This window comes from Lynx canadensis, chromosome C2, assembly GCF_007474595.2.
Source record: "Lynx canadensis isolate LIC74 chromosome C2, mLynCan4.pri.v2, whole genome shotgun sequence".
Taxonomy (NCBI): domain Eukaryota; kingdom Metazoa; phylum Chordata; class Mammalia; order Carnivora; family Felidae; genus Lynx; species Lynx canadensis.
In genome coordinates this window covers 5,612,894-5,633,767 of record NC_044311.2, presented here as the reverse complement: position 1 = coordinate 5,633,767, position 20,874 = coordinate 5,612,894, and the positions used below count along the sequence as shown (strand labels likewise).

Here is a 20,874-nt window from a genome sequence, read left to right as displayed (position 1 = left end):
TAGTGGCATGAAAGCAGCCATATGCAATATGTAAAGAAACAGGCGTGGCCGTGTCTCAATAAAACTTTATTTATAAAAGCAGGCGGCAGACCAGAGTTGGCCTGCAGGCTATAGTTCGTGGCCTCCTGTTCTAGAATATTTATTTGGCTATTGGTTTCCTCGTTCCCTTCGGGCCAGAAAAAAAAAAAAAAATACAATGAACCCGGCTGAAGTTACATTTCTCTCTGAGCCAGAGTACAGAGGCTGGGGCTGGGAGCGCTTTCTTCCCAATGCCGTGGCCACCGAGGCCAAGGCAGCCCTGGATGTGTGACTCGGGGCTGGCAGCTCAATGGCTGTCCTGGCCAAGGCCGACTTCAGACAGGACATTGGTCTAGATGCTCCAGCCTTGGGGAGCCCATTTCTCCTACTCAAATCTGCACCGGAAAAAAATCTTCCCTTCTGATGTAATAGGAAGTAGGATTCTTCGCCTGTTCCAGCTGTCGTGTTCACAGGAGAGTCAATTTCTTGGACTTGGGTGATATTTGCTTTAAGATATATAAATATAATCATTGACACAGATACATACTGTTTACAGGGTTGCTGTGGCAACCACATCCATGCTGAGGCCTGAGAAAATTGGGACAACTGGACTGGGTGGGAATACATGCTTGTGAAATCCCACCCCAAGGGGACCAAACAAGAAGACTATTTTTAAGCTAATGTGAGCGAGGCATTTCCTGATGGGCAACGTGGCTTTGCAAAGGGTCTCTGCCTGGATGATAGGAGGAACATTTCGGAACTTCTCTTCCTCCCACAGTTTTACAGAAGCTCCCGGAGGCCCTGGCCACATGTAAATCATGTCTGCAACCCGCGGCACCTGGTACCGTGTTAAAAAACTGTTTGTGTAAATGCCATGACCGGGAGTGCAAAAGGTTTCTCTTCCCGATTCCGTTTCAGTGGGCTCTTTTTCCAGAATCCAGCACTGTGTTTAATGTGACACACTGCAAGGGCTCTGGGTAGTCCCAGAGATTTCTCTGTTCAGCCCTGTGCCCGGATGAAGAAGGGAGATGTCTCACTGCCTGGTATTTACAATCAGGTCATACAGACAGAGTGGCTTTCTAAAAAGATAGCTCGTCCAAAGGACCAAGTGAACGACAAAGACGTCATAAAATTAAAGTGGAGGTGGGGCGCCTGGGTGGCGCAGTCGGTTGAGCGTCCGACTTCAGCCAGGTCACGATCTCGCGGTCCGGGAGTTCGAGCCCCGCGTCGGGCTCTGGGCTGATGGCTCAGAGCCTGGAGCCTGTTTCCGATTCTGTGTCTCCCTCTCTCTCTCTGCCCCTCCTCCGTTCGTGCTCTGTCTCTCTCTGTCCCAAAAATAAATAAACGTTGAAAAAAAAAATTAAAAAAAAAAAAAAAGACTTGAGATTTTAAACCTCTTTCTTCTGAAAGGAATGAATAAACAGGGCTTGGCGCCCTAGTTTTGAAAGGTCACGGACCTTTATTTTAAAGCATAAAAACTACAGGGGCGCCTGGGTGGCTCAGTCGGTGGAGCATCTGACTTCAGTCAGGTCACGATCTCGCGGTCCGGGAGTTCGAGCCCCGCGTCGGGCTCTGGGCTGATGGCTCAGAGCCTGGAGCCTGTTTCCGATTCTGTGTCTCCCTCTCTCTCTGCCCCTCCCCCGTTCATGCTCTGTCTCTCTCTGTCCCAAAAATAAATAAACGTTGAAAAAAAAAAATTTAAAAAAAAAAAAATTAAAGTGGAGGAACTCCTTCTAGCTCAGGGTCTGTACTGACTGTCCTTTTAGATTTTAAAATCGCGGGACGGCAAATACTCTACTGGTTTTCCGAAACACAGACACAGCGTGAGTTTTGCTTTACGGAAAACCTGGAGGTGGCTGAGTTCTGTGTGAGGGCATTCTTTGGTTTGCTCCATGGCCCTGCACCTCGCAGAACAGTCCCCTCTGCCTCAAGACAGCCTTTCCGCGGTCCAGGTCAACCCCTGTGAACAACGGAGTGGAGAGCTGAGCTGGCCCACCTGGGACTGCAACTGGGATCTGGACTCACCTGGATTCCAGGACTGCCTGGGGCTGGGTGGCCTTTTACAGGCCACATTTCACGTCCCCTTACAACCTCCGACTTTTTTTTTTTTTTTTTTTAGCATGAGTCACTAAAGGCTGTCCTTGACCAAATTCAGGGTTTGTTTTTTTTTTTAATTTTTATTTATTTCCGGGGGCGGTGGGGGGGGCGGGCAGAGAACAAGGGGACAGAGGATCCGAACAGGCTCTGAGTTGACAGCAGCAAGCCCGACTCGGGGCTCGAACTCATGAACCGTGAGAGTACGACTCAAGCCGAAATCAAGAGTCGGACGCTCAACCGACTGAGCCACCCAGGCGCCCCAACCTCTGACTTTTAGTATCAGCCATAAACTTGCTTCTAGGGACCTTCTGCCTCCCAGGACCAGAAATGCTCTCACCCTTGATGTTTACCCAGGAATCTTTTGCGTTCTAGGCTTCACTTATTATTTTTTAAAACGGTTCCTACTAATCAGTCACCAGAGGCAGAAAACAGAGCCGGCAATAAAGGTGCTCGTGCCGTCAGAGCAAAGGAAGGCTATGCTAGCCGTTATTTCTCAAAGCTGCGGAGCCAGATGCAGGCAGGCAGCTGGGGGTGCGAAAGATACCCTCAAACTAGACAGGCTGCTAGTAAGACCGATCCCCACGCGCTCACGAGAGCCTCACCTCGGTGGGGCCCCAGGTGGAGCTCTGAGCAAATGCCTGGCCTCTGACTTCCTCAAACACCGTAGGAGAGAACAAGGGAGGGGTGGACGTTTCCTCCTTTGCCAGAGACCGTCCACTGGACACGCGCCCTCGTTCGTTTATATACACTCCGCAGGCTTGCGGGCGAGGCTTTCCGTTAGGCAGAATGGAAGAAAGAAAACCCGACAGGCCTGAAGATTTGGGGGAAAAAAAAAGCACTGTTTTCCCCTACAAAGAGTTTGGGAGGGTCAGGAGACGCTCCTTCCATGAGTTGCAAAGAGGAAGTGCCAAGGAAGAAATTTTGCAGATGGAACAGGTCACTCCTGGGGACAACCCAGCCTTTGAGAGACGGGAGTCCCCTCTCCTCTGCTTTCGGGGTGGACCCTGGAGGAGAAGCCAGAGACACAGGGAGGTAGCCAGGCTTCCGCGGTCAGTGGGGGCTGAACTACCTGTCTGCCTCACACACACTTGAAGTAGATGGCTTTCACACGTGTTTCACTACGGTGCCCTTTCTGAAAAGATTGCCCAGAAGCTGTGCCAAGCAGCTGATGCTTGCAAAAGTGGGGCTGATCTGGTTGGAAGAGGGATGGGGTGGAAACTTCTTCCTTTAACCGCCCCCCCTTCTCCTCCTCCGCTGGGCCAAACTGCTCCCCTGAATCCAGGTGCCTAATCTGCCCCCCCGAGATTGGATGGTCCCTGACACCTGTCTGGCTCCGATGTCTGCGGTGACATGCCCTCTCTCTTCCACCCTCCGAACCACCCAGCTTTCCACCGTTCTGCAGAGACTTCACACATGATAACGAAAATAAACCTCAGAGCTGGCATTTCGACGCGGCTGGGCACCTCACCTGGGAAAGTATTACCTCACGTCCAGGCTGAACAAACAGTGAGTTCTCACAGGCATGGGCTCTGTTTCCACACACACAGGCGCGGAGGGGTCTAGGGTGAGGGGTGGGGGGGACAGATGGTGACGATTTCCAGTACAACGGAGGCCCAAAGTCTACGGCTTCAGCAGAATTAAAAATTAACGTGGGAGTAAAACAGCTCACTTTTCACTTGAAAGGTGACAAAGTGAGTATTCTCAATGCAGGCGATGCCTCTTCTTTTACTGGGTGTATTTCCTCCATCTTGTTTCTTGGGAAGGACATCCACACGTGCACGAACGCACTATGGCGAATCTCCCTAAAGCACACGCCATGTTCTCCTGCCTGAGCGGAATCCCCAGAGAGATCAGAAAGCGCGTTTTCCAAAGTGACACAGCTTTGCTGCATGTGTCAGTGAAGAAACTCCGATAGGATGTCCAACCTCCGCGGGATGACCCGGCCTTGTGTTCTTTCAGAGGCTGTCCACCGAGATACGTTTGCTGAGCGCCCACCGATCCAGGCCCTGTGCTAGGCACTAGGGATCCGCAGACGATGAGGTAAAATAGACCCCTGCCCTCTTGAGCCTCCACTCAAGTGAGGGAGACAGAAAAGCAATTAGACAAAGTAGTGATAAATTGGGACAGGTTCCATAGAGGAATCAAATAGTTAAGTCAGGGCATACAGGTAGTTGGAGAACGGTTCTCTGAGGAGGTGACAGGTAAATGGAGACCTGAAGAGTGAAGAACGGGCTGTGAGAAAGACACAGTAAGAGCCTTCTAGAAGTGGTATCCGCATGTGCAAAGGGCCTGAAGCAGCAAAGGGGTTGGAGAGTTTGGGGGTGGTTGGCGTGTGATGTGGGGCTAGCATTGGATGATCCTGGAGAGGCCAGGGCCCCACTGTGCAGGGTCTGTGGACCTTAATATGAGTCTGGATGACCTTCTTCTTCTTCTTTTTAATGTTCATTTATTTTTGAGAAAGAGAGAGAATGAGAGCAAGCGTAAGTGGGGGAGGGGCAGAGAGAGAAGGAGACGCAGAGTCCGAAGCGGGCTCCAGGCTCCGAGCTATCCGCACAGAGCCCGACGCGGGGCTCGACCTCACGGACCGCGAGATCATGACCTGGGCTGAAGTTGGATGCTTAACTGACCGAGCCACCCAGGTGCCCCTGAGTCTTCTAAGGGCAGAGGAGAGTTGGAGGGCAGGGAGCGGTAGGCCGTATGCAGAGAATGACCTGGTCCAGGTGAGAAATGGTGGCGGCCTGGACTCGATTAGTGGCAGCAGAGTTGGAGGACAGAGGCTTGTGCTGGGAGAGCCAGCTCTCAGGTTCCGGCTGGATAGGTCATCCCCATACCATCCCCTCTAAGGCAAGGGCATCTCTGGGCCTGACAGCCAAGGACCAGTCATGAAGACCACAAGAGGTCCACGTGAAGAACCAGCCAGAGCCCTTAGACGGTGCCACTGCGTCTCACCCAGGGAAACTACTCCCGGACTAGCTGCGACTGGACACAGCCCAAGCAGAGAGGAAGGGGAGGGGAGGGGAGGGGAGGGGAGCGGAGGGGAGGGGAGGGAGCAGAGTCTGATAATGCCTTACCATTTCAATGCTTCTCGCCTGTGATTGCACAGAACCCCACAGGGAGGCAGAGCAGATGACACCCCAAGTGACAGGTGCTAAACAGGGCTCTCAGGAGGTAAGTGACTTGCCCTGGGAGTATTCTCTGCTTGGGCCTGGGCCCCTGATCTCACTCCAGAGACTGTGCCCCTTCCCCAGGGAAGCCAGGGGAAGAAAGAAGGCCTGGGGTTCTCTGGGGTGCAGGACACGTTCATTCTCCACCGCTGCAGATATGAATTAGCACAAATTTGGCAACTTAAAAGAAGACAGACTTCGTATCTCACAGCTCTGTAGGGCTCAGCCGGTTTCTCCGCTGTGGGTTTCACGAGGCCAAAATCCAGGTGTCGCCTGGCTGGGCCCTTATCTGGAGGTTCTGGGGGACAAGCTGCTTCCGGGCTTCCTCGGGTCGTTGGCAGAATTCAGTTCCCTGGGGCCGTAAGACTGAGGTCCTGCTTTCCTTGCTGACCCTAACCGGGGGCCTCTCGTGGCCCCTGCAGGTGCCCCACATTCCTTTTCAAACCGCCCCTCCATCTTCAAAACCAACCGTGGCCTGTCACGTCCTTCTCATGCTTCACATCTGACTCCTTCTCTTCCATCTCCCTGACCTCATTCCTCTGCCTCCAGCTGGAGAAAGATGGGGCCCAGCTGGATAGCCCAGGAGCACCCACAACCTTAATTACACCTGCAAAGTCCCCTCTGCCGTGTAGTTTATCGTAGTCACAGGTTCCAGGAATAAGGGTGTAGACATCTCCGGGGCCATTCTGTCTACACAGTGGGCAACCTGGAAGTCCAGCCGCAGCCAGGTCTTTGGGGGCCTCCTGAGGAAGCATGAGTGCCATCACAGTTTTTAAAGCTTTACTCTGTGCACAGGGTTTGAAGACAGGGTCTCTGTCATAGCCACTGGTATAGCCGCCTGAAGGGGAAAGATAAGGTCCCCTCAGCTGATAACTCCAGGGCCGGCCTTGCTTCTTTCCCAGCACACAGGCCAACTAGGGCCTTGCGGGATCCTTTCATTTAGTGCCATACTGTTTCAGCAGATGAGACCAACTGGGAACCATTAATGAGAAAACTCTCTGGGTCTATCACACCGAACTTCCGGCAACCCACCTGCAAAGCCTTCCTGGGGCTACCGTGAGAGCTCCCAGGTGCTCCCCCGAACCCAGGCCAACCAGTCTCCCTGAGGCACGCCTCTGATCTCCCTGCACTCAGAAAGATGTAATGGTCTCCTGTCCCCTGCAGAATCAAGTCCAGCTCCACAGCCAGTGAACAAGGAGCCCCCGTGTTCACAGCTCATCCTCCGTGCCTGACACTAGACATTCAACCATGTGGAAGACCGTCAGCATCCATCAGTCCCTCCTTCTCGGTGAGTCTGTCAAACCCCTCCAGCCCTGAGTGTCCAAATCCTACTTCTTCCTTAAGGCTCCAGCCAATTCTCCTTTTCCCCATAGAACACGGTCTCCTCAGCTGGAAACAGTCTCTGGAATGAAACACTCACACACACTCATCTGAATCTCATTGTCTGCTCTGTACAAGTTATTCCTGTCCTGTAAGTCCACTGAAGGTAGCAATGTCTTATCTTTTTTTAAGTTTTGTTTTATTTATTTTGAGAGAGACAGAGGGGGGGGGGCGGGGGGGGGGGGGGGGGGGAGAGAGAGAGAGAGAGAGAGCGAGAGAATGAGTGGGGGACGGACAGAGAAAGAGAATCCCAAGCAGGCTTCATGCTGTCAGTGCAGAGCCTGATGCGGGGCTTGATCCCATGAACATGAGATCATGACCTGAGCCAAAATCCAGTTAGATGCTTAACTAACTGAGCCACCCAGGCACCCCAGCAATCTTTTATCTTTTTGTCAAGGTCTTACACGAAATAGACATTCAAATGACTGAATTGCTCTTGGATTTATAGTCCTTTTAAATACGCTTCTGGTTAAGGGATAAAACAAGTTGTTTTTTTAAATTTTGTTTTAAATGTTTATTTATTTTTGAGAGAGAGAGAGAGAGAGACAGAGCATGAGCGAGGGAGGGGCAGAGAGAGAGGGAGACACAGAATGGGAAGCAGGCTCCAGGCCCCGAGCTGTCAGCACAGAGCCCGACACGGGGCTCGAACTCACAGACCGTAAGATCGTGACCTGAGCCGAAGTTGGATGCTCAACCGACTGAGCCACCCAGACGCCCCAAGTTGTGTTTTGATATTCTTGTTGCTTGCTTTTGTATTGAGTATCCCCTGACGAGAAGTAGGTCTCTGCTTTCCTTAAATGTTTAAGGAAAGTGTATGCTCAACAGGCTGAATGTCCTACCGAGGACTGCAGAGGTCCCAGAATCCCAGTCAGTTCTCGGCACTGGTGGCTACTTCACTCGCCACCCCACAGCCTAGCCCATATCCCACAGCCCAGACTCTCCCAACACTGTTCTTCCAACACTGTTCTTCACCCAGTAGAGGGGAGGCTCTGTCCCACTCACTGCAAAACACCACAGATCCATCAGAAAGCCTGAACTGCACATGCTTCGTCACTGTCTCCAGGTTCTACACGTCTGTGCAGTTACCACCTCAACGAGACCATCCGTGAGGGCAGGCCCTGACTCCAAAGAATCACTAGGGTTCGGTTCACGCTGCTGCACAATCCTGTGTACCTACATGGGCTCGGTGCCTTTTAGTTAAAGAGACTGCAGTATTTAAGCCTTAATGTTCTCTGGCAACATGACTTAAAGAGCTCCCATGAGATTATTCCTCCCTATGGAGAGGCCAGATGCTCTTTGTGGAACTGTCATATACGCATACGCGGGCTGAAACACAGCTCTGTCCGCTGGAGCGGGCCTAGCTCTCAGAATCTTTCTCCCCCTGCAAACCGAGCCAACATCTGGAAGACACATGGAGGATGATCATTAAATTAGTCCCCCTCCCACCTAATCAGGGAAAGGAGAAAAAGCAAGGATCACTCTCCCAGAATATTTCTCAGACTCCTGCACAATCTCCCCAAGCTAAGAACAATATTTTTCTTTCATTTTCATTTCAATCAAAGAATCACATGGTTCAGAAAAAATAATGACCCCCCTGCCACACACCTCCCTGGACCAAGTCCTGCTGTCCAGGGGCAACCACATGTTGCCACACGACCACATGTTTCTTTTGATGATTAGTCAGATTTAGACATTTTCTTACTGAATTCTCGCCACGATGGACAGGAACTTATCTCACACGATTGCCCCCTCTCCTCTGCCTTCCTAATTTTCACAGGCGGACAGGTAAATCATTACTCTTAGCTCTTCTGTTGCATGGCTTCTCAGACCCCAGCTGCCTTAGAATCACCTGGTCAGCTTGTCAAAGCACGGATTGTTGGGGCCTCCCCCATGAGTTTCTGATTCAGTGGGTCTGGGGTGGGGCCCAAGAATTTTCGTTTCTCACGAGATCCCCAAAGAGGTTGACATGGCTGGTTCAGCAACCACAATTTAAGAGGTAGTACTCCGCTGATGACCTCTGTAATTTTAAGTCATAAATAGCTAGCTCTCACTTCATCAAGTTTTGCACCACCTCTCGACTCTCTGATTTAAAAGATTAAGATGTTAAGAGAATTTCGATCATCATTCTGTTTTGACCTCTGGGCAGTCAAATTTAATGACATTTACATTTTATACTGTAACCGAAAATCAATAAATAATGCTAACTTTATGGCTACATGATTGTTCACATTAGAACCAAGACAAGTGTCATGATTACATACACTTTTCTATGGGTGCAAAGCTCAACTCTGCAACAGGCTCAACAGGTGCAAATGCTCAACTTCCACTTCGGGGAGAATATTTCTAGAATCAAAGTCCTTCTCTTCCTTATACTCTTCTACTTGCTCAAAGTCCCATGACATTTTATGTTTCAACCATGACACATAGACCAAATTTCTGTTTTTCTGAGAGTTTTCGATTGCCTTTATTTTTCTTATTTGAGAAGCAATTTATTTCATCTATACTGTATCTTAAGTTTTGTTACTTTCTGTTATTCTATTGCCGGCTTCATTCTCCCTGAAGTTCACTGATCCCCTGTTCTAATTTGGTCAATTAGTTTTTAAATTTGCTGTTACCCTTTTGTTTCGTTGGAGTGCATCTAGACTTATTTCCTTGGAAGGGTTCCTAGGGAGATAAACTATCTGGTTCTTGCTTATCTGAAAAATTACTGTATTCCAACCTCATACTTTACTGTTAGGCTAAGTATAAAATTCCAGTGTCAAATCACTTTCTCTCAGCACTCTGAAGCCTTATTTCACCATATTCTGGCTTCTAATCTTGCCAATCAGGAGTCTGATGGTCTATTTAGTATGTATGATTCCAATAATGTTGTAAGTGGACATATATCCACTGCCCCCCTCCCCCCCCCCCCCCCCCCCCCCCGCCAATCCTGAACTCTCTAGCCTGGAAGCATTTAGAAGTTTCCTTAAATCTTAGTAGCAGTGACATTGCAAATATCTTAGAAATTATATCTAGGATATTTTTGGTTTATCCTGCTTGTAAGTTGGGGAGACCTTTAAATTTAAAAAAAATGTTTCCCTTTAACTCTGGGAAATTTTATTCTTTTGTCTCTCTTATAACTTTTAAAATTTTCTCTGTTTACCTTTTCTGGTATTCCTATTATTTGAATCTAGGACCTTTTAAATTGATCATTTAGCTCTCTCTTCTATTTGTCTTTTAGCTCTGCTTATTGGGGGATTTCTTTCCATTATCTTCTAATCCTACAAAATTTTTGCCTCTGCAACCATATAGTTAATTTTTAGGAAACTTTTCTTTTTTCTGTTTCTTCCCTTTAAAGAAAAAATTCCAACCATTTCCTAACGGACAGAATATATTCTGAAATCTGCTTGTGTTAATTACATATATTTTAAGGTGGTTTTTAAGGTTATATAATCTCTTCTATTCCCCGAACAACCTGTTTCCTTCTAAGTCAGCTATTCTGTTGTTCATTTTGGTCTTTTTCTTCTTCTCAATGTGCCACATCGCCCCCTCCAATCTCAGGTTTCATTGGTTGTCCATTTGTATTTAGGAATAAGGCCAAAGGGCTGATTAGACAATCTGGGGATGAATGGTAGGAGGGGACGAAGGGTAGGAGGCTTACATCGGAGCCTCTAAATGCCAGAAGAAGCAAGGCTTTCCTGTGGGGAGCTAGCCACACTATCTCAAGCAATTTGTTAAATTCTTTAGAGAAGAAAATGCCTGGTTGCATGCTACTCTGAATGTCTCAAGTACATGGGGACAAGGACGGGGTGAAGAGTCAACTCTTCCACTTACTAAACTTCACTTAATACCTCCCTTCCCTGTTCAGTCCCACCTGTCACTCTGGCACCCTTCTGTAAACCACTGCCCTGGCCATGGCTGCAGTGTTCTGGATCCCTGGGTAGACGGGCACCCAGCCTCTCTATGTATGGTTCAAGGTTCACCCACCAACACTCTTTCATCTTCTTCCCTCACTGCAGAAAATTAACAGACTCTCTCATTGGCTGATGCCCCTTCCCCCACAGTGTTTTCTTCCCCGTCCCTATTTACTCATATTTAATCATTGTAATGGGGTCTCAGGAAGCGTGAACATACGTACTTGGTCGGCCATCTTGAACCAGAAGTGACCAAGAACAGCACTTTAATACTGAGCTGTCCCTGCATCATTGGCTTTGATCGGGCTGATTTACCGAGTCCCCAGCCTGCTCCAAGTGTTAATAACCAGCCACCTTCCAGGGTCCTTGTGTTTTGAAAGAAGTTCGTGTTTGAAATCAAAAGGAGAACCTGAAAAGTCAGAGTTGCCAGCAGGTTGTATGCGTATGTGTTGTGGGCACTGGGCGCCCTGCTCACATCCCTGTACAACTGCTACCCGTCCCCCTGCTGACGGCAGCGTAGGCAGCTAACGGCTCACCCCCCCCCCCATTCTTCCACAGAGAACTGTCCAAAGCTGAAGAGAATCTCCTTCAAGAAGACCTAGGCTCCGCTTCTACACCAGCCAGCCAGCCGATGGTTGACTAACAAGGGGTACAAAAGGCCAGCCCCTCCTGCCCTGAGAAGACACCCTGTTGGTGTAATTTGTGCTCCCGAGTTCCCCAGCTGAGGCTAGGCTAGCTGAGGCCAGATCCTTGCTCCGTCCCTTCCACTTCCATCCCTTCCTTCAGCTTCTCCTAAGAACACAGCCTCATTAGACCATGTGCCCCCAAATGCCTGCCTCAGGCTCTGCTTCTAGGGAACCTGACCCAAGATCACGTGGGAGGTACTTTGGTAGAGAATTGGGATGCCTTGCTAAAAACCTCACCACTGAACTGAACATCTGGATGGACATCTCAAACCTGACACTTCTCTGTGGCTCTGTTCACAGCTCTAATCTGCAAGGCATGGCTCACTGACGTGCTAGTTTTCCCCTGAGCTCAGAGCGGTCGGCGGGGGAGGGGGCAGCGTGTGGTTCCACAGCTTTGCTCCCACCTGCGCAGGAGTCTGGTTTCGCCAAGAAGCAGTTTTGCCTGACCTTCTCCCCACCAATGTCCTGGATCTGTGGTGATCTTGGATGTTGAGGGAAGATTTAAAACAGATTTGGGACCAGATTCCTTGCATATTTCCTGTGTAATAGACAGCGATGCTCATCTCACGGATGGCTCAGGGCAGACGGGCCGCGCTGCAGTACAGAATCAGTTCACAGCCTCGCTCCTGCTTGTAGGGTCCGCACCCGACGTTGCTCTGAAGCTCTGTTCCACACAGCAGAATCTGATGAGTACCCGATTGGATGGGCGGCCCACCCACACTTGCAGTGCTTGGGCCATCCAGCGATGCTTGGGTTGAAAATTTCTAACTCAACCGCCAGTTCTACAAGATGATGTTCTTTTCTTGTTGTTTTTTTTTTTAATTCTTTAAAATTATTTTTGAGAGAGAGAGCATGCACATGCGAGCAGGGGAGGGGGCAGAGAGAGAGAGCGACATAGAATCTGAAGCAGGCTCCAGGCTCCGAGCTGTCAGCACAGAGCCCGACGCGGGGCTCGAACTCATGAACCGCGAGATCGTGACCCGAGCCGAAGTCGGACGCTCAACCCACTGAGCCTCCGGCACCCCGACAAGATGATGCTCTTGCTTCTTCACGTCACTCATGCCCTCACCAACAAAACATTTAGCGAGCACCTACTGTGTGATCTGGGCTCTGGAAACAGTCTAGGAACAAGTGTCAGGTTCAGGGGCCAAGGAACCAGTTCATGGCCTCGAAGGGATTATGAGGAATGGTCCCTGAATGCGTTTAAATCATGTGGCTGTTAGAAGGACCCCCACAAAACATGTGTTCTATCATTTTGCAGATCAGGAAAGGGAGGCGCAGAGAGGGGGTGTGCCCTTGCCACAGTCCGCCAGGGCCACAACTTCCGCCACAGGCACCTGCCACCCCGGGCCCCGGTCCAGAGCATCAAGGTTCTGACCTGATTCTTCTGGGCAATCTTCTGTCCCTTTTTCCAGCGGAGCACTGGTGTCAGAGGCGGCAGCTCCCTCTCCTCGTCTCCGGTCACATGCTCACCCAGGCTGTAGGCGGCTTCGAACACGATGGGACTGATGACGTCCTGAACTCTCCGCTGAAACAATAAACAAGCACGCGCGTTAACCGCTAATACTGGCCGACACGTGCGGAGCATTTCACAGTTTACGGAGGCCTTCCACACGGATGGCCTCACATGGTCCTCACAGCCACCCTTGTGAGGGAAGACTTTACTGCTCGCACCTTTTAGATGAGGTAACTGGGACCAAAAGCAGGGAACGTCTCATCCAAGGTCACCTTGTGACCCAGCGGGGCCGTCCCCACTCTACCGTGCACAGTGCTAAATCGCCTTTCTCTTTAGCATATGGAATGCATTACCTCACTCGTCTTCCAAATATTCTTAGAAGCCAGCTGACGGGCGGGAGAGCATCTGTGCGCCACTGCAGGCTAACCCTTTGCATCCGTGGCGTTTTGGTGACCAAAGGCCTTTTGTATTGACATAAATACGGCTCTTGTGCCGGGGCAGGAAATCCAACGATACTGGGGGGCCTAGGGTCTTCCCAGGGTTGGTGGTCAGTGGAGTCAGGATTGGAAGTCTTAACTTCTGGCCTTTGAAATCGAAGGGCTTGAAGACCCAAAGGAAGGACAGGTTGGTGGTCACAACAGGGAAAGGAAGGGGAGGGGAGGGGAGGGGAGGGGAGGGGAGGGGAAGGGAGGGGAGGGGAAGGGGAAGGGGAAGGGGAAGGGGAAGGGGAAGGGGAAGGGAAGGGAAGGAAGCAAACATACAATGAACACCTACAAGATGCCTGGCACTGTGGCAGGTGTTCTAGACAGATGAGCAACGGGCCCAAGCCCTGTGAACTAGGCCCTCTCATCCTCCATCATACAGAAAAAAGGAAAAGGAAGATACAAGGATAAGTCCCCCAGGCCACAAGGCTGACAAGGATTTTTGAGTCACACCTGTTCAAGCCTGCAGTTCTTGGCCTTTTGGCACAAGGGGTCACCATCTCCGGGGATCTCTGGGTTCCCGGAGAGGTAGGTAGTCCCCCATGAGGGCCAGCATGCGGGGAGCCAGCAGAGGAGAAGAGTGGCCCTGCCAGGGACTGAGAGAAGCTGGGCAAGTGGGCAGAAGCCAACCACGGGGCCGTCAGCAGAGCCAAGGATTCCCGCACACCACTGTCTGTGCGAAGTTTGGTGGAATTTCAAACAGATCAGAGCTGTGTTCGAAACAGCAGAAAGTTCTAAAGCTCCCAAGAAGTGCACAGCGAGGAGCCTGCTCCCACCCCTCCCTGATACCCAGAAGCCCTCTCCAGAGGCAGATACGCCAGTCAGTTTTCGCGTATTCGTCCAGTCTAGGCGTATGCAGGCAAATAGGACCCTGTGGCATCCTGCGGTTTGTTTTCTGTGCTTCGCATGGGTCCTGGAGACGGTCCAGTCAGGATGGAGGGCCGTGGTGCCTCTCTTCTCATAGCACAGGGCGTGTTCTATGGATGCCCTTACTGACCAACGTGTGTCCTCAAATCTGCTTTAACAAGCGAATGGGCGACGGCCCATCCTTCTCCAAGATGGGGTCTACTAACCTCAGTCCCCTAGGAGGGGAATAGATAAAAGGGCCTGTGACCAAACAAGTTGGAGGAGGGGAGGGGGAGACACCAGGTTAAGGGAAGTCAAAGAGGGTTTTTATTCTGCTTTGTTTCCTCCTGTCTTTGTTGTGACTGCCTCTGAAAAAGGGTAAGGTCGCCTGTGGAGCGGACACTCAGGGACACTGGAGGGCAGAGGAGAAACCTTACGCACACCCAGGAAAGGGGGTGGTACCCAAGCCAGGGCGGTGTGGGGCAGGGAGCCAGGTGTGGCCACACCTGTGACTGCTCACTGTGGAGCATGGGGACAGGACAGAGGGGCACAGATGAATGACTCTGTGGGTGGGGGACCTGCAGACGATTTCTATTTGCGTTCAGAAAACACAGCCGGGAACAGATTCAATCGTTCAGCAGACACAAAATATAGGACCTCTCCAGGAGCGTGATGGGGAAGACTTTTGGATAAACTGCTTCCAGCAAATTCCGTCCGACTTCAGATTTTACGAACAGATCTTTAATACATGTCCCTTCCGGGAGCAAAACACACACCTGGGAACCAGATCTCTCCTGCCTTTGCTGACTCTGCTAAGCAGAATTTAAGGACTGTTGGAGGTGGGAGAATAACAGACGAGTGCCATCTGAATGGTTTTACAAATAAATGCAAATAAATTAGTGGTGTTTTTAAAGGTTGACTATCTTCAGGGTTTGGACTTAAATTCTTCAAGTTGAAATAAGTTGGTTCCTATGCTTTTATTCTTGGGGGAAAGGTTGAATCCGGGGGTGGGGGAGACAGACATAACTCATCATTTCCTGGCTACCAAATGCATGTATTCCAGAGACTGGCCAAGATGTTATTTTACTTAACCTGCGTAACACCTGAGCTCGGTAGATGATTGCTCCCATTTCATAGATGAGGCAACAGAGGCTCAGGAGCTCAAATAAACTGCGCTCCACCCCAAAGCTAGCAATTAGTGCTACAGCCAGACTCCTTCTTAGAACCAGAAGCAAAACTGCTTTCCCTGAAGTTTCTAAAATACTGTTTAAAAGTTATCCCGGGGCGCCTGGGTGGCTCAGTCGGTTAAGCAGCCAACTTCGGCTCAGGTCACGATCTCACGGTCCGAGAGTTCGAGCCCCGCGTCGGGCTCTGTGCTGACAGCTCGGAGCCTGGAGCCTGCTTCCGATTCTGTGTCTCCCCCGCTCTCTGCCCCTCCCCCACTGGCACTCTATCTCTCTCTCTCTCGAAAATAAATAAACATTAAAAAAAAAAAAAAGTTATCCCAACTGCTTTAGGTTCGGACATCACCCTAAGAAGTCATCCGTTAAGAGCACACAGGGCAGGGGTGGGATATGTTTCTCACACCAGGATGAGTGTGAACAAGCGGCAAGTAGGAAACGGAGGGGGGGGGGTCTGCAAGCGAGTGCCGCCGCTCCTCGCCGCGTGGCCCCTGAGCCTGGCTCACCGCGGGGGGAACCCTTACCCACGGTGTGGCTTATTCGGGGTGAGTAACGAAGTCCGACATCCAGATGCTCTGGCACTGATGCACGAACCTGTTTTAACTCAGACGTTTGGAAAACGGCTCTTTTTACGTGTCCCGGTAGCTCTGGGCCGAAGGGAACAAAACCACACGGAGCCGTGGGTGGAGGCAGAGGAGGGTCCCGCATCTTGAATGGAGCCAACACCCCCCCCCCCCCAGAGGACCCCGGCCCTCCCACGCTGTGTTTGTTTTATCTGAGCTGCAAAGGAAAAGGAGCAGTAACACTCGGTGGTTTCCTTTTCATTTCTGAAAGCTTCCCGCAGATCAGCACTGCAATTAGCGGAAGAATTCCTTAGGATAGAGGAGGCTTAGCCTTCTGGCACGGACTGTAATCGCTGACATTTTGCTGCTTAAAAAAAAAAAAAAAAAAAACCAAACCAAACAAAAAAACCACCACTACGAACTGAAGCTTCTAAAGTTGAACTTATCTGACAGGCCAAAAGGCCTAAGAATCTACCTTTTCACGCTAAAATTCCTCAGGGGTCCCCTGATGTTTGAAGAGCTGAAGGAGCCCACGTGGAGACCACACCCGGGCTCGCGGCAGAATCTGCGGTGGCTTTCGTTTTACAGGGGACTTACCATACGCTCAATTTGAAATTTATTGGGTGCTTACGAGATGCCAGGCAACGTTCTGGGCCCAAGGGAGACAGAGGTAAAAGACCTTTGGGGAAACACAAGCGATGATGACAAGCTAGTGTAACATGCACAAAACAGAAGAGGCTGTGGGACACAAATGGGGGACATCTGATTCGGCCGGTGGGTTGGAAGGCTGCCCAGAGGAGATACCCTTGGCTCAGCTGTAAGACAGAACCACATCATCCAGAGAGCAGGCAGGAAGCATGGGTGGTCCGGCAGGGTGGAGGGGACATGGGTGTCCAATGGATCGCATCTGACTCCCAAAGGTGGGAAAGTCAGGCTTGTGGGCAGGAGTAGGGAGAGAAGAGGCTGAAGCAGAGACTGGCTCTCAGGGGGCCTCACAGGTTGTGCTGACTTCATCCTGAGAGCTGGGAAGGACTGGGAAGAGGGTAAGATGAGGCTAGCGGCCGTGTTAGAGAAGAACCCCTCTGGTGTCTTGCATTGATAGGTGGGAGGCAGGGAGGCCAGGAAGGAGGCTGGAGGAAGCTGTGTTCTATAAAGATCCCTCCAGCTGTAGCACGGAAGAAGACCGATGGGGGTAGGCCTGGGTGTAAGCAGGATAGGAGGAGGCTGCCATTGGGCTTCGGAGGAGAGATCACGAAGGCCTGTGTGCCAGGACACAGCAGTGGTGACGGAACAAAGGGGAGGGATGGGAAGGTGACCTGGGAGGAAGAGGAGATGGGACTGGGGACTGGCTATGGGGACGACGTCTCTTCCATCAAGAGTTATGGACGCCCTAGTGTCCAGCTTGCACCAGTGCACAGACGCGTATCAGTCAGCATCACGGTACCAGCGGGACAAGGGTGCGTTGAGCTTGGGCGTAGACACACTGGGCTTTGCTACGGCACAGAAATCCCCTTCCTGTCTCCAGACTCGAACTCCACGAGGAATCTCCCCAAATATACTGATTTGGGCCTAAAACATGGTGCCTCCTTTTTCCTCCCCCAAAACTGTCCCCCTGCCCCAGTGTCCAGGGTCAGCCTTCCCTGGATAGACCCACACAGGCCCTTTGCCTATAAGATAGCCCACCCACCCATCTTTCCAGGGATGGGTTCTACTCTCCTTTGGACTAGGTCCTCCTCCTTCCTCAGCTCGCCTCACTTGTCAATACATTCTCCTGGGGCCCCTGGAGAGGGCCGTGGGGCCTCGCAAGGTCTGCTGACAAGAGGGAGTGAGGGCCTCAGAGCGAGATGCCTTCCTATGGACTCCCGTTCCTTCCTGGAGAGTCCCTCAGGCTTCTCCTCCTAACCCATTACCTTGCTCTGAAAATGAAATACAAGTAACTCAGGTGGGAAATCCAGCAGGGGAAGCCCATGACGGGCAGGTGCCACCCACCCCCGGGGTTTCTACGAGAGAGGCGGTGCCCTGCCCTGTTACCCTGGGGCACAGAGGCAGCTGTCAGAGACCTCAAAGTCTCTGTCTCTTTTATTTGTAGAATCCTAGGCTTTTCATGGGTAAGTGTAATTAGTATCAAGTCACAAGACCCCACCGACCTGCCCAAAAGAGGACACGCACTACTGTCTGGGGGAACCCCCCCTCTCCCCCGCCCAGGGTGATTCGATTCCACACCTCCCTGCTCCAAGACTGAAGTAAGCGGGCCCAGGGCACTGTGTACCCTCGACCTGCCTCGTGAATTAGAACCCTACTTAGCTGCTTTTCCCCAAGAAATGAAGGGTTTTCATCTTTCTTAGCTAAGTCACAGCTGCAGGGGTCAGCTAAATGAAAACAGGAAGGGCTGGCCTCACTTTAAATGGGCAAATAACACAGAAGGTCAGCAACTAAGCCACTAGCATTAAGCCAGATAATTGGTTTCGGAAAAACCCTCTAAGTGTTTTTTAAAGAGGCCTTGGTATTTTTTCTTTTTCCAAACATGTGATTTTTTTTTTTTTTTTTGGTCCCTTTCCTGTATCCTTTCTCCCTATTTCTGCCTATGCTCAGCTCTACTTCTGCCCGTGACAGCCTCGCAGGCAGGCCCAGGAATGAGAAAGCCCCAGAAGTGGAATGCTTTTTATGTCCTTGATCATAATGATTAAAATGGCAGTCAAATGTTATAACAGTTTAAAATTGTCATTAGCTTGAAGATTCTTTCCTATTAATTTAAAAAAAATTTTTTAGTTTATGTATTTATTTTGAGAGAGAGAGAACACAAGCGGGGAGGGGCAGAGAGAGGGACAGAGAGAATCCCAAGCAGGCTCACCACTCCATCTCACCACCATGAGATCATGATCTGAGCTGAAAACCAAGAGTCAGATGCTTAACCGACTGAGCCACCCGGGTGCCCGCTTGAAGATTCTTTTAAAAGCAAGGTGAGGATTTCACATTTCTCATAATAATAGAGTAACACTGCAGATCTACCCTCAATACAGGTAACAACTAGAAAAGCTGGATGGATCGCTCGCACACACACACACACACACACACACACACCTGTTTAAAGGTACTAGGTACTAGGGAACTATGAAGAGAGGCAGGACCTCAGAGTCTAGGGTCCCAACAAGACGGCAAGGACAGTGAGGGGACCCCTTACGCTGTGTACGGATCTGGAGGCGGCGGGGGATGGGAAGCAAAGAAAGCGAATGTGAAGTGGTGGCCAAGAGGCCGAGTTTCTGAGCTGAGTTGTATGAGTCTGTGAAGATAAAACCTGAAAGCCAAGCGCCACTAAGGCCGCCTGGACTTGAGGGCCAAGACCCCAAAGAGAAGGGAAGCACACCAAGGCTGATATTGGACACCATATTTACTCCCAAGGCACTGGCTGAGCCCACAGCCCTACGGGGCTATGAGAGGCGGAATCCAAGCAGAAGACAGTGGTGAAGGCAAGAGAGGGTATACTCAACTGTGCACTAGACAAAGCGGAAGACCAGGGATCCAGAATATAAGTCAACAGAAAATATCCAAACTGAAGCATGGAGAGGAAAACGGATAGAATATTCAGAAAGGTAAGAGGCCACAATGAAAGGAATAACATTTATAATGATACACGAATTTCTACAATTATATAAAAACCTAACACAATGCCTAGCACACTGTAGTTGAGCAGTAAGTGCTTTTTTATTTTAATTTTAGGGAGAGAGAGAGAACACGAGCAGAGGAGGGGCAGAGGGAGAGAGAGCATCTTAGGCAAGCTCCATGCTTAGCGTGGAGCCCGACATAGGGCTCAATCCTCCAACCCTGAGATTGTGACCTGAGCTGAAATCAAGAGTCGGATGCTCAACCAACTGAGCCACTTCCTGGGAGGTGGAGCATCCCCTTTATTTGTGGCTACTATTTTTTTTTAATGTTTTGTCTATTTTTGAGAGAGAGCTTGCAAGCAGGGGAGGGGCAGAGAGAGAGGGGGGACAGCGGATCAGAGGCAGGCTCCGCGCTGACACTGGTGAGCCCCACACGGGGCTCAGACTCATGAACTGTGAGATCGTGACCTGAGTCAAAGTTGGACGCTCAACCAACCGAGTCACCCAGGCACGCCTGCGGCTACTATTTTTATCATGATTTTTAAGTGGCAACTTCAAAAACAGAGTTAAAAAAGACCCGCTCTATTACAAAATGAATTCTTATTATGAACTCCACATGTAGCCAGAACCGATTTCCCATTTTATGAGAGAATAAACTGAGGCCAAGTGTTTCGCTTAGAGTCCTATAAATTGAAAAACAAACAAACAAAAATTGAAATTAAAGCTGAAGGAAAAAGTTCCAGAAAAAAATTTTAAACAAAACTTTATGAAAAGCACAAGCGACTACAAGAATCTCATGAGATGAGATTCACCCTGGGAAGAGACAAAGCTTTATCTTTGGGCGAGTACAGTTTATAAACACAGACTAGACGGGGCTCTGAAAAACAGCTGAATTCAACGAACTCCAATAATGCTGTCACAAGAGAAGGAAATAAGTGGTGAGCAAATCAGTACGTCTTATTTCTGAAAGTTTCTCAGTGAGATTAGAGATTTTAACTATGACCACGTATTAGTTTATATATAATATCTTATGGAAACAACGTTATTAGTCTGGGTTGTAGGATTCTCTGAAGCATCTGTGCTCAGGAAGCCATCAATGACTCTGCAATGGACATATCTGCATACATTATCTATGAAAAGCACATAACCTGCTGATGCTTTTTCCTTGTCAAAGATAAAGCAACATCTAGCTGGATATCTGGAAATGGTTTGCTCTTGTGTTTGAGAGTTTCTGTATGGGGGTGGGGGGGGAGGGTGCTGCTTATCTAGCTGATTTGTATGTTCTGTGATTTTCATTTCTTCTCTGCATCCATTCCAAAATATGCTAGTGGGGGATTAGAACGTTAGACAATTTGGAAATAATCTTTTAAGAGCGTGTCACATCCTCGTGTAACATTCTTTGCAAAGAGACGCGTTAATTACATCATAGATAATTACACACATCATTTGGCAGCTAAATGAAAACAGAGGAAATTGGCCCAGCATAGAGATTATCCAGCCTATGTG

The 20,874-nt window shown here is 50.0% G+C and overlaps 1 protein-coding gene across 1 annotated transcript in view; it reads right to left on the bottom strand.

Moving 5' to 3' along the window:
• ITGA9 (integrin subunit alpha 9) overlaps positions 1–20,874 on the bottom strand; it is a 305,474-nt gene that overhangs the window by 157,709 nt on the left and 126,891 nt on the right. The window contains exon 16 of the mRNA XM_030329294.1: positions 12,617–12,766. Within this exon, the coding sequence (XP_030185154.1) occupies positions 12,617–12,766 (150 nt within the window). The remainder of the gene's footprint in view (positions 1–12,616; positions 12,767–20,874) is intronic.